This window comes from Schistocerca gregaria, chromosome 4 (genome assembly GCF_023897955.1).
Source record: "Schistocerca gregaria isolate iqSchGreg1 chromosome 4, iqSchGreg1.2, whole genome shotgun sequence".
NCBI classification, from domain to species: Eukaryota; Metazoa; Arthropoda; class Insecta; order Orthoptera; family Acrididae; genus Schistocerca; species Schistocerca gregaria.
In genome coordinates, this window is record NC_064923.1 from 263,591,093 (window position 1) to 263,605,475 (window position 14,383).

The 14,383-nt window shown below is 44.7% G+C and overlaps 1 protein-coding gene across 1 annotated transcript in view; it reads left to right on the forward strand.

The window, feature by feature from the left end:
* Nucleotides 1-14,383, forward strand: part of LOC126267480 (facilitated trehalose transporter Tret1-like) — a 104,088-nt gene that overhangs the window by 21,932 nt on the left and 67,773 nt on the right. The window contains exon 2 of the mRNA XM_049972764.1: nt 3,247-3,303. Coding sequence (XP_049828721.1) covers nt 3,252-3,303 — 52 coding nt within the window. The 5' untranslated portion in view covers nt 3,247-3,251. The remainder of the gene's footprint in view (nt 1-3,246; nt 3,304-14,383) is intronic.

The following is a 14,383-nucleotide window of genomic DNA, read 5'->3' on the forward strand; positions in this document are numbered from 1 at the left end:
TTTTCCACGGACCAGTAATGCATGTTCCGTAGATTCACTGCCCCGTGGTTTGTGACACCCGCTTCATCGGTAAACAGGCAGAACTGCAACGCATTCTCTGTTAATGCCCATTGACAGAGTTGCACTCGATGATTAAAGTCATCGCCATGTAATTGCTGATGTAGCGACACATGAAACGGGTGAAAGCGGTGACGATGCAGTATGCGCATGACACTACTTTGACTCAGTCCACCGACGCACGCAATGTCCCGTGTACTCATGTGTGGGTTCATGGCAACAGCAGCTAACACACCAACAGCACCCGCTTCTCCTGTGACGGGCCTGTTACGGACCCGTTTGCATGCTACGACCGTACCTGTTGCATACAGTTGGCGGTAGGTGTTTTGCAATGTGCGGCACGTTGGATGCTCTCTGTCCGGGTACGGTTCTGCATACACCCTGCAGGCTTCAGCTGCATTTCGTCGACACTGGCCATAGATGAGTATCATCTCCACCTTTCAAAAATGGTTCAAATGGCTCCGAGCACTATGGGAATTAACATCTAAGGTCATCAGTCCCCTAGAACTTAGAACTACTTAAACCTAACTAACCTAAGGACATCACACACATCCATGCCCGAGGCAGGATTCTAACCTGCGACCGTAGCGGTCGCGCGGTTCCAGACTGAAGCGCCCGGAGACGCTCGGCCACTCTGGCCGGCTCATCTCCACCTTTACAGAGTTCGAATACACAATGGTCACAGTTCCTACAACACTACACTATCACAGACGTCTGCTAAGACGATGTGCCACAGTTGGTCTACGTGCGGAGACGAATGCAGAATAACAATAGCAGCAAGCGCTACATGCGGACACTGCGACAGCTAGACCAAACCACAACAGTGCACTACAGCCACACTCGTAAACACGGTCGCCATCGCAAACATGTCCCTGCAGATGCTGCTCGCCGACCGTCGCCCGTGTTTGTTACAACACACAATTGAACGTCGGGGGTTTCAAGCGTCAACTTTAGGTTACAATATCTCCGGATGTAATTAACATTTTACAATGCAACAAACGGCACGGATTACGTATTTGTTTATATGTTCAGATGTGCTAACAAAACTAACGTGGTTCCATTTTAAAAAACGTAGGTTTGTGTTAAAAACATACTTCCGTGCATTTTTGTATGGTTTGTATTAAACAATTACACTAGCCCCTCTCCTCACGTTCGGTCTGTGGAATCGGTTCGTCAGTATTTGATGTGGTTTAGGAAATATATCCAGTGGTAACGTTGGGTTACTCACCCTATATATAATCACTTTTGAACATTATTAAGGTAAATACATTGTTTATTCTCTATCAAAATCTTTCATTTGCTAACTATGCCTGTCACTAGTTAGTCCCTTCAGTTGTTAGAATCCTTTATTTAGCTGGCAGTATTGGCGCTCGCTGTATTGCAGTAGTTCGAGTAAAGAAAATTTTTGTGGGGTAAGTGATCCATGAAAGGTATAGGTTATTGTTAATCAGGGCCATTCTTTTGTAGCGATTATTGAAAGTCAGATTGCGTTGCGCTAAAAATATTGTGTGTCAGTTTAATGTTGATCAGAATAATATAAAGAGAGAAATGTCTGAGTACGTTCAGTTCTGCTCAGCTGTTTGAAAATCAAATAACGTAAGAGGTTTACCATCACAGTAACTCACAAATTTTTCTAAGGGGAGTTTTCAGTATTTTGGAAACTTCGCAGTAGAAAATTTAGTTCAAATGGTTCAAATGGCTCTGAGCCCTATGGAACTTAACATCTGAGTTCATCAATCCCCTAGAACTTAGAACTACTTAAACCTACCTAACCTAAGGACACCTCACACATCCATGCCCGAGGCAGGATTCGAACCTGCGACCTTAGCGATCGCTTGGTTCCAGACTGAAGCGCCTAGAACCGCTCAGCCACACTGGCCTGCAGAAAAATTAGTCACTGGCCAGTTTATGTTTTGTGTATTTTAGGTCATACATCGCTGTGTACTAAAACTAGCTAACACATCGAAATTGTTTTTAACACTGCAATTAGATCCGTATCTCTTTCTAGTCTCAATTAAATGTGTGATATAATGAGAGGTTGTCTCCATCGGGGCTAGCAGCAGTACGCCACACGTCAGGCATTTCCGCCTTCTGTGCCTCGTTGTACCGCTCCTGTGGCACCATGAGTGCCTCACGGATAAACGTCGCGTAACTTTTATTGCAAATGTATTGTCGTATCGCATTTGTATCGCTTCAGTGGGATCTAATGTTAGTGATCCCCCAACAAAAGCTTAGTTACTGGGCGCGCTCTTGCCTGATAATTTCTATCACTTCCCTCAAATCTTTTTCACGATAAAACTTAAACAAGACAGTATCCGTCTATCCTTCTTTAACTCAAACCTATACTGGCCACATACTTTAATCCATCTCAGCTTTCATGCATTACTTGACTGACTTTGTAATTATCCTTTTAAGGATTTCGAGTACAGTTTTTATACCCAACACTGTCGATCGTTTCCGCAGGTTGACAAATAGTACAGAGGTAAGTCGTCATTTCTTTATCATTCCTGGTGTTTCAAAATTCAATGTCAGGCATTTGTAAGGCCGTTGGTGAGCCCTTTCTGAAGACTGATAAAAAACTGAAAGAAAGTTTACACAACAGTTAACACGATTCACAGGAAAAGTGCTTCCTGAATTAGGTGTTATTGCATCCATGCACAGATACTGTTGCTGTATCCGCAATGATGAAATATCGATATAGTGCATTGGCGCTTGGTTAGCGTCAGGAACAATAAAATTAATCACCTTTCTTTCTCTGTCCCTGTCATTAATGTTTCACTACAATCTGGTATTTCATGGTCTACGAACATATTTCCTTTTTATCGACCTATTTCACTTAAAAGCAAAAATAAAGTACATTGCACATTTCAACCAAAACTAAAATGTTTTCCCATACTTGTGTCAAACAAGCAGACACACGTTTACACAGTTGCGTTGGTCTTGTACGTCACAGTCACCTACCACTCCTTTCAGTTAAAGAGAGGAGCTGAAATGAGTCTGTCTTGCTAAATGTCATGAGACTGTTTACACTATTTCAGAAATATGTTGTCTTGTAGAATTATTAGCTTTACAACACTCTTCATGAATCCCTTAAGATCTTCGTGACTCATTTAGATTGTTGCAACGCTTATCCTACGGCGTTGATGCCTTTTATCCTGCAAATTATCTAATTCTCTTTTTGTTAAACAGGTAAGATGCGGATACCGTTCGTCACCACAAACCTGCAGTATCTCGCTGCCTTCTGGGGTGAGTTTACCAATTTGAATCTTCTTGTGGCGGTATGGTTATTCCAAGTGTTACGGCTATAAGTGCAAGAGACGGCTAAAACAAAATTAAGTCACCGTGAAAAAACAGTCTCGTTCATAGGTTAAAACACCTGCACAAGCCTCTATAAAAGATTCAGTTTGCCCTGGCAATCGTGTAATATTTCTTATGTATGAAACAACAAGGTCTAACCACTTCTGCCATGGTAATTTGGCAAGGATAGACAGGTGCACTGATCTAGTCTCTGGCGTTCTAAAATATTTTTTTAGATGTGATTCAGCTCCACGACTTTAGTTACCACACCAAACAGGTAGAATGATCCTCAAGCCAGTCATACGAGGGCTATCCGGGAAGTAACTTCCATTTCCATGTATAGTTTTGCCACGATAAGTTGACTCCTTTCAATGTGCTGCTCCAGCGGAGCAAAACAGCACTAGCTGGAGAATATTCGTTTGTCTACGGACGCTACCAGTATATCCGTATGTTCACCTCTGTTTTGAAGTAAGCTCAAATTACAGATAATGGTGTCAGCACTGCAGGAAGGAGTCGGTGCTACCTTACCCTCCTCCTCTGTCCTCGCCAGTCATAATGTCGGAGCGAGGTACTCCTCCAGAAGTTCCCGACAGCCATCGCTATAGGGAAAGGGGGAACAGCTGCTACACTTACTGACGCTGTAGGATAGTGCGCATAGGACGCCACAGCGAGAAACCTCACTGCTTCTCTTTCGTCTACAGTAGCCATTCAAAAGGAGCGCTGCAATACAAAAAAAGACGTTTGGAAGATATTCTATAATACGGAAGGCTGTTGACATTCATCGCAAAATTTGTGTAACTGGATGTCCTACATAAGACCGGCACGCCTCACATATCGGTTAATCATCTTTATTCCAACTGCTTGTGAAGTGGCGAAACTGTTCGAAAGTTGGCTACACTGTATTTTATCGGAAAATTGAGCGTAGATGCGTAAGTTGATGTGAGAAAATGATATTCTTAAGATGTTACACAAATCGGGCAATTTTTATTAGAACAGTGTATTGATAGTGTGGAGTGTTACATAAAGACAAGCTCCATCAAGGAATGTAAAGAAATGTTCTACGTGACGTGTCCTGGTAGGAAATTTCCCACGACCAGCACCACTGAAGATCTGTACAAGAAATGTTGGGCTGTAGGAGTCGCTCAAAATGTGCAGAGGAATAGGTGATCGACAGTGAGGACAATAAACAGAATTCGCATGGACGTTACGAGAATTCCCTGCAAGTCAGTAAGGACGTTACCATAGCAGGTTGGTATATCTGGTACCCCATGTACTAAAATATATGAAAATAAAAGCCTGTATGGTGAGTCTGGAGCAACAGTTGAGATTTGGCGATCAAGAAAAAAAGAGTTCATTATTGTAACTGGCTGTTAACATCGATTGCTAACGGTTACTTGGACACCTTGCTTTACTTCATGTCAGACGGGGTCTGATTTCATTTGTCAGGTAACGTAAAGCCCAGAATTACAGACAGACACTGATCCTGGAACAAACCATATATCCTGCATGAAGAACCTCTCCACGCAGAGAAGATAGGTATTTGGTGTGCTTTGTCAGACATGCGCATTATTGGCCACGTGGTTTTCAATTAAACTTTGTCAGTGCCAAACATCCAGAAATCTGTGACCCTTTGTGTGCACAGTTAACAAATGCAGATAATCTGTATGCAGTATTCCAGCAAGATGGAGGAACCACTCATACATATGACCCACATCATCAATGTGATTCTTGAGTTTCTCCCGGCGTATTTGATAATCAAAATATCCACGGGCGTACTGCCGGTCTATAGTGTCCAACGGGCACAATATTTCGATGATCAAACATGTCGCCATCATCAGGTGAACTGACGGACTGAGCTACTGTGAACGTGCCGGCACGGAGATCCGTACGCTATGGCTGCTCAGGGGGAACTGGGTTCGGTCGCGGCGGCGGACGATTTAAATACCCTCCGCCCGCGGCGCGCTCCCTCCGCCGTCCGCGCCCCGCGCCACGGTAGCGCGGTGCAACAGATTGCGACGGCGTCTGAGATGACGTCGGTGTGATGGCTCTGTCCGCCGTGGTCGTCACAACTATACGTTTGCTCGATTTACTCTTGATTAACCCAATCGCTGGTTCCCAAGCCCTGCTAAGATTATAGCCACAGTCACGGTTTATGAGGTCGTCATTGGTGCGAATTTCGATTGCCTCTCTAACAACGCTGTCCCAGTATCTCGACGTCTGTACCAGAATCCTCGTGCGGTCATACTCCATAGCGTGATTTTCCAACAAACAATGTTCAGCGACCGCCGACTTGCTCGGATACATCAGTCGAGTGTGCCTCTGGTGTTCACGGCATCGATCCTCGACGGTACGCATCGTCTGACCAATATACGACTTGCCACATTGACACGGAATCTGGTACACGCCGGCCTTCCTCAAACCGAGGTCATCTTTGGGGCTCCCCACCAGTGCACGAGTTTTATTCGGAGGACAAAACACAGTTCCGACCCGGTGTTTCTTCAGAATGCGGGCGATTTTCCCCGAGAGTGCGCCTGTGTATGGAATAAATGCAGTGCCTACCTCCTCCCTCGCGACTTCATCCATCTCAACAGCTTGTGCTGCAGTGGTTGGGCGGAGAGCACGTTGGATATGCCACTCTGAGTGCCCATTTTTTCGAAACACAGTTCTCAGATGTTCCAATTCCTGGGGTAGACTCTCTGTGTCAGAGATAGTGCGCGCCCTATGTACTAGAGTTTTAAGTACCCCATTCCTCTGTGAAGGGCGGTGGCAGCTGTCTGCGTGCATAAACCGTGACTGTGGCTATAATCTTAGCAAGGCTTGGGAACCAGTGATTGGGTTAATCAAGAGTAAATCGAGCAAACGTATAGTTGTGACGACCACGGCGGACAGAGCCATCACACCGACGTCATCTCAGACGCCGTCGCAATCTGTTCCTCCGCGCTACCGTGGCGCGGGGCGCAGACGGCGGAGGGAGCGCGCCGCGGGCGGAGGGTATTTAAATCGTCCGCCGCCGCGACCGAACCCAGTTCCCCCTGAGCAGCAATAGCGTACGGATCTCCGTGCCGGCACGTTCACAGGAGCTCAGTCCGTCAGTTCACTTGATGATGGCGACATGTTTGATCACCGAAATATTGTGCCCGTTGGACACTATAGACCGGCAGTACACCCGTAGATATTTTGATCACATCATCAATGTTTTCCCTGAAGGCAGACCGGTCAGTATAAGCCTTTAGCCCTAAGGTCCCCGCACTTAATGTCATGTGATTTTTATTTATGGGACACACTAAAAAGCAAACTGTATGTCGACAATCCTCGCACAAAAGATGATCTTCAACAGAACTTTACTAGAGAAAGTAACAACACTACGCCTGCAGAATTACACCGTGTTGCTGTTAACATCATCACACGAAATCAACGATGCCTGGATGCCGATGGTATCCACTTCCAGAATCTCTTATAAATAGGTAACAACATGTTTTTTAACGTTACTATGAGGGTCACTCCAAAAGAAATGCACACTATTTTTTTAAAAAAACATCTTTTATTCTACATGGTTGAAAGTTTTACAGTGTGTAGATACATCCTTTAGGAACAATATTTTCATTTCTCCACATAATTGCCATCCCTCTCAACTGCCTTACGCCATCTTGGAACCAGCGCATGTATACCCACACAGTACAATTCTGGACCTACCTGTTGGAGCAACTGCTTTGCAGCGTGCACAAGGAAGCCATCATCTTCAAACCTTGTTCCACTAAGAGAGTCTTTCAGTTTCCCCAAAAGATGATAGTCACATGGAGCCAGGTTAGGATTGTAAGGCGGGTGTTTCAGTGTTGTCCATCCGAGTTTTCTGATCGCTTCCATGGTTTCTTGACTGACATGTAGCCGTGCACTGTCGCGCAACAGCAAAACATCCTACTTTTGCCTATGTGTTCGAACACGACTCAGTCGAGCTTGAAGTTTCCTCAGTGTCGCCACATATGCATCAGACGGTATGGTGGTTCCACTTGGCATGATGTCCACAATCAAGAGTCCTTCTGAATCGAAAAACACCGTAGCCATAACTTTTCCAGCAGAAGGTGTGGTTTTGAATTTTTTTTCCTTGGGTGAATTTGCATGATGCCACTCCATTGTTTGCCTCTTCGTCTCTGGTGAAAAATGATGGAGCCATGTTTCATCACCTGTGACGATTCTTCCAACAAATGGATCTCCACCATTCTCGTACTGCTCCAAAAGTTCGCTGCATACCGTTTTCCTTGTTTCTTTGTGAGCCACTGTCAACATCCTGGTAAGCCACCTGGCACAAACCTTTTTTAACGCCAACACTTTCAGTATTCTGTAAACACTTCCTTCCCCTATCCCAACGTACCGTGACAATTCGTTAACTCTCTGCACATTGTCTGGAGTGTGTATAGTACGAGGCCTGCCGCTGATAATACATGAGAGCGGACTGGAGTAGGTGGTGAGAGGATGTGTGAGTCAGGTCTCGCATCTAGGTCTATTACAGGTATATGAGCCAAGAGGCAAGGTGCTGAGAGCAGGAGCTGACTAGAGATGGATGACAATATTGTGTAGGTTCAGTGGGCAATGGAATACCTCTGTGGGAGGAATGGAAAGGGAGTGGGTAGGACGCCTCTTTTCAGGGCATGTTGAGAGGTAGTCAAAACCCTTTCAGAGAACAAGATTCAGTTGTCCCAGTCTTCGGTGGTACTGAGTCACAAGGGGGATGCTCTTTTGTCACCAGAAAGTGGGACTTCCGGATGTGACTGGTGACTGAAGAGGTAACGCATAGGAGATCTGTCTCTGTACAGGGTTGGGAAGGTAATTTTGGTCTATGAGTGATAACATTTGTATATTTCGAGAGGGGCTGCTCATCGCTACCGATGCGATGGCCCCTGGTGGATGGGACTTCTTGGTATGGAATCAATAGCAGCTATCGAGGAAGAGGTATTGCTGGTGGTTGGCAGATGTAACTTGGATGGAGGTATTGATGTAGCCATCTTTGAGTTGGAGATTAACATCGAGGAAGGTAAGTTATTGGTTTGAGGAGGACCAGGTGAAGTGAATGGGGGAGAAGTTGTTTATCTTGAGGAATGTGGATAGGGTGTCGTCATCCTTGATTCAGATGATGAGGATGTCATCAATGAATAGGAACCAAGTAAAAGATTCCGACTTCTGGATGGATGGGAACGATTTCTCTAGACAGCCCATGAATAGGTTGCCACAGGATGGTACTTTGCAGGTGCCCATTACTGTACCCCCAATTTGTTTGTAGATAAAGCCTTCAAAGGAGAAGTAATTGTGGTTGAGCATATAGGTGGTCATGGCGACCAGGAAGGCGGCTGTAAATTTGGAATCCATCGGACATTTGGAAAACTAGTGTTCAATAGTGGTAAGGCCATTGTCATTAAGGATGTTAGGAAAAAGAGAGGTGGCATGAATAGTGATGAAAAGGGGCACAATGTGGTAAAGGAACAGGAACTGTGGGGAGCTGGTGGAGGAAATGGTCAGTGTCTTTTATATAGGAAGGGAGGTTGTGGGTAATAAGATGAAGGTGTTGGTCTACAAGACCAGAGATTCTCTCCCTGGGGCACAGTAACGGTCCAGTAGGGTGTCCTGGGTAGTTGGATTTATGCACCTTATGAAGCATGTTGGAGGTAGGAGTGTGAGGAGGTGGTAACATTGAGGAGAGAGAGAGACTATGGGGAGAGGTTCTGGGATGTGTCGGAGGGTTTGAGGAGAGACTGGAGATCCTGTTGGTTTTTTTGGAATGGAGTCATTATGAAAGGATTTGTAGGAGGACGAATCTGACAGCCAGTGAAGCCATTCTGCCAGGGAAACCTTGTGGTTCAAAACCACACTTGTGGAACCTTAGGCAGGAGTAAGATTATAAGGTAGGGATCAGTTTTTAAGACATGAATTGCAGTTCTTTCTACGCATGTAAGGTTAACTTGTACGCTTTGGGATTTGGGGAATGATGTCGAGGCAAGGTTTGAGATTACGAAATTATGCAAATTTAATATGGGGTGATTTAGAGGCAGTGGGGGTGTATCACAGTTGAGTGGAGGACTGACGTGAGTCAGCAGGATTCAACATTGGTTTTGGGTTGTGTCTGATTAGTAGGGCTGGTGGCGAAGAGGACCAGGAGAAGGAGAGAAGGTTTTTAAAAAGTCCAACATGACTGAATCTGGGAATGGGGCAGAAGTTAAAGACTTTGAAAGAGAGTGATACTTCTGTGGGACTAAGGCTTTTGGAGGAAAGATTCCTGACTATGTATCAGGTCTGCTTAGGTTCTTTATTTTGTATGGTGATGGGAGCTTTCTAGGGTGTGGTAAATGTAGCAGGTCTACGAGACAGGGTTTGTCAGTTTTAAGGGGATGTGGGGGAGGTTTTGAGGCTGTTGTACAGGTGGCGGATATTGATAGTCAAAGGCGAAAGTACGATGTGCACAGGTTGGAGTACTTTTTGAGGTGGCGTTCTGCATGCTTCTCTAGTTTTTGGAAGACAAGAGTTTCAATGTGTTAGACAGGATACAGGAATCTGGGATTGCACAGCAAGAGAATTTTATGGATACAGAGGAGTTAATGGTAATCCAAGGAGGTTTGAACCTGATTTACATAGTTTTGCAGGGCTATGTTGATGAGGGTTAAGGACTGGCGGAATGTGAGCAGATGAAGGTCATTGTGGAAGAAGGGATTGCTACTGGAGACGAGTAATTTAATGGTAAGGCCATCTGTGGCAGTTCCATGAGCCAGGTAATAACGCAAGAACAGTACGAGGGTTGGGTTCTGGGTTGGCATAAGAGAACTTCTCTGTATTTGAGCAGATGGAAGAAGTAACGATCAATGGTGCAGGACAAAACCGCAAAGAAATACGTAAATAACGCAGAAGGAAGTGCAAGCAAACTCGAAAAAATACGCCAAAATACGTGGGAAAAATATCAAAAAAAGACAGAATAGATGAAGTACAAACAAGATGAAAACTGAGGGAGTAGGTCGATAGTTATGGCGAAAATGAACGTGAAAACACAATGAGATCAAAAACAAATATAAATAAAAACACTATAACGTAAGTTGTAGCTTAGTGGATGGATATGTATGAAGGAGGGGATAGCAGATGTGATCAGATTAAGCGAGCTTGGATTGTGAAAATTAGAATAAGAGAGGAGAAAGAGTGAGGAGTGGGGAAGGGTTTGTAGGTTGTTGTACAAGTCCGTACGGCACACGAAGATATGGAAAATAATATGCAGAAATATATGAGAGTTACACAGGAAGAGTGATCAACTGGAAAGTCTAGGATTAATGATATCAGCGGTAGTAATGTGGGACATGAGACGCCACACCAACAACAATTACAATCACATAGCTGTGTGTTGTGCATGGATGAGATGGTTGATAAACTGTGGCTCATAAGTCACAATGAGTGGTGCGTTTTGAAAAACGACGTGTAAACCACAGGAAATGAGACAAAGACAAGGACAAACACAAAGTAATGGGTTATGAACAGTAACAAAGGAAAACAACATTGGGTTATAGGATGGAAAAAAGGCTGCTAGGCAAAATCAAAGAATGGAAAGTCCAGAACAGAATAACAACAATATTATGAAACACATAGTGGAAACGTTGAGGCACAAATAGCTGCAACAAAAACACTGCTAGACAGGTAAGGTTTTGGCCAAACGGCCTTGTTCTGAATTAGACAACATATGCATACACAGTCATGCAAACGCAACTCACAAGCACATGACCACTGTTTCTGTCTGCTGAGGCTAGACTGAGGGCAACATCACATTATGGGAGTGGCAGTCCAGGTGGTGGGGGTAAGGAGCAGACAGGGGCAGGGAGGGGGAGGGATAGAATGGAAGGGATGTCAGATGGTAAAGAAGAAAGTAAAAACACTGTGGATGTGTGTGTGAAGTAAAAGACTGGGTAATGCTGGTGTGCGAACAGGGAAGGGATAGGTAGGTAAAGGGCAGTTGCCAAAGAAGGATGAGCCCAGGAGGGATAAAGGAATGTAGGACATACTACACGGAGAGTTCCCACTTGCTACAGCTCAGAAAAGATGATGTTGGTGAGAAGGGAGTTTCGTTGGTGTGAATGTGTGTGTGAGTGTATGTTGTCTAATCAGAAGAAGGAATTTTGGATGAAAGCTTCCTTGTTTCGAAGTCTTTTTGTTGCACCTGCCAGCGACTCAGTGTCTCCACTATATAGTGAGTAGCAATCTATCTTTACGTAATGCTGTCCTTATACCATCCTGGGTTCTGCAAAACTCTTTCTGAGAACAATAGTAGAGTATGTTTTTTTTGGGGACAGAGTGCATTGTTGCCAGATGTATCCAAGATGGCGGCAATGACGTCATGCAAGATGGCGGCCTGTAGACTTGGCAACAATGCATGACATCATTCAAGATTTCGGCCGCGACGTCAGCTGATGACACAAGTACCCCCCCACCCCCCCTCCCACCCCCTTGCATGGCAGGAAGTATGAATTGGAAAGAAATTGAATTGTGTCCTTCTACAGGTCACGTTATCCTCTTGCAAAATGGTTGGGAATTTCGAATTTTGGAGGGACTTTTGCTCTAAGAGCTTACTCACACAGCTGAGGGGAGTTAGTATGGTGTTGCCCCCACTAGAGACTGCTCGTGATGTCATTCAATTCGAATATAATTTGTTTAAATGTGTTGAAATTTGTTTAAATTTATTATCTACCTACAGCAGTAGCAGCTTAGTGTGGTGTTACCAACACAAGAGGCTGAGATATTAGTGCTTGTTGAGCTGTCGGTATGGGAGGAGCATGCGTGCATTTAGCGAGATTTTGATGCCAGACAGGGGGAGTTTTAATACCAGTGTTACATGCACAGATTCAGCCAAGAAGTTCATCCACAGCTCACTGCATGAAGAATGGAAGCGAGCGTTAATGATAGAACACGTGAAGAGGAATAATATGTTCTGCAAATAAATGCTTTGCATCAAGATGCATTAAATATGAATTACCCAACTCATGGAAACATCTGTCTCTGCTGGAAGCGTCTGTCATTTCTAAAACCTACACATAAGATCCCACCCAACAAGAGATAAGTGCCTCCGACCCAGCAGGCCAAAGAACTGAACTGGTTCGCGAGTTCACCTCTAGAGGGCGCCGCAGTGGGTCATCTGATCACGCAATTCAGTCAGTAGGAGCACAGCATCATGATGACATCACGCGTTTTTCTCAGCTGCAAGTGTGCCCCAGCCTCCACATCCCCCAGCGGTCTGGAGGGGAGAAATGTTGGGAAAAGGACTCAGCCTGTTCTGTGTTGCTGGAGAGTGGAGGGAGTGTAGTTTTTTTTATTTTTTGAACAATTTATTTAGGGACGGATTTCACCTAGGTTATTTATTACGCTAATACAGAACTCTCACCCTGACGTGCTTGGGGTCACAATATCAGTTTACAGACCTGGATACTAATCCTAAATAATGCAGTACGCTGATGGGCAGAGACACAAACAACTCGTAAATTACCGAAATAATCCAGTACACAGGATACAGACGTGCAAACTACTTGTAGATCACCGAAATAATGCATGTGTAACGCTATGCAAACATGCTCACAAAGCTTAAACACCCAAAAAATAATGCAGTGCACATAAAAAACGCAGTATAATAACGACTCGAACCCTGCTTCTACTGCATGGAAAGCCTAAGGGCAACCCCTAACACATCGAAATTGTCCAGAAGTGGGAAAGCGAGGTTAGGTTAGTGTACTTCATTAATTTTGTTTAAGAAACTGACGCAAATATCGTCCTAATTACGTAATTAATCACAAAGATCGGTCCTAATTACACACCTATAAAATGGTTCAAATGGCTCTGAGCACTATGGGACTTAACTGCTGTGGTCATCAGTCCCCTAGAACTTAGAACTACTTAAACCTAACTAACCTAAGGACATCACACACATCCATGCCCGAGGCAGGATTCGAACCTGCGACCGTAGCGGTCGTGCGGTTCCAGACTGTAGCGCCTAGAACCGCTTGGCCACTCCGGCCGGCTTACACACCTATATGCAAACCGCTGCACAAGGACGGCATAAAATCCTGCTGCGAAAACATTTCGCAGTACCACTCGAAACTCATGAAAATATCGATTCTCATTAGGTAATTACTCACAAATATTGGGCTTAATTACACAACTATACGCATAGCGCTACACCAGGACAGCAAAAAAGCTCAATACAGCGCAAAAACTGATGATACCATACAACTGGTGTCATCCTGCTTGGGAAAAATTTTCGCTGCACCACGCGAAACCAGCGATAGAAACACTCAAACACTACCCTACACCTACAATCTGGCAGGAAAAACGCCGGGGTGTAAGGTACTACCTTTATTATTTTTAGTGGGAAATATATTCAACTGTCGAGATGCTGGTGTTGAACAGAGAGGAGTTTAAAAAGTAGATTACTTGTAAGCATACAGCATCTATCGCTGTTTGACATTGGAGTTCGCTACAGACGCCTACAAAAAATCACCCTACAGCCCAGGTAATCAAAGCCACTACACACTATCACAATTGATGGAAAAAATGCGTCACAGTTCTAATTAAACTTCGAAATTGTTGTGAAAAAGCCATCAGTTGAAACAAACGGGTCATAATGCAGCACATGTACAAGGAGAAATCGTCGTCCTAAAAGACTGCAGAGTTGGCTGTAGTTGAAAGGGCTTTGTCCTCGATGTACAGTCACAAACTGCCGAAAATCGAGGCTCTCTCTCCACCTACAGGGTTGATGGACCGAGAGAGGGAGCTACTTCACCAGCAGCCTCACGACACGTGCTGGCTGCTGTCTGCCTTCAGACAATGGTCTTTCACCAACACAAAAGGAGGTATAGTCAACTAAACGATAGTAGATAAAAGAACGGCTGTCCAGAATGCATCTTGGTTGTCTAAAGCATAATAACACAGCTGACCCTAATGGTTAGGGAACGCACCTGCACCGACCAGCTGTCACAGGCTAGACAAGTCCTCAATGCCTCCAATAGGCCTCTCGTTCTGG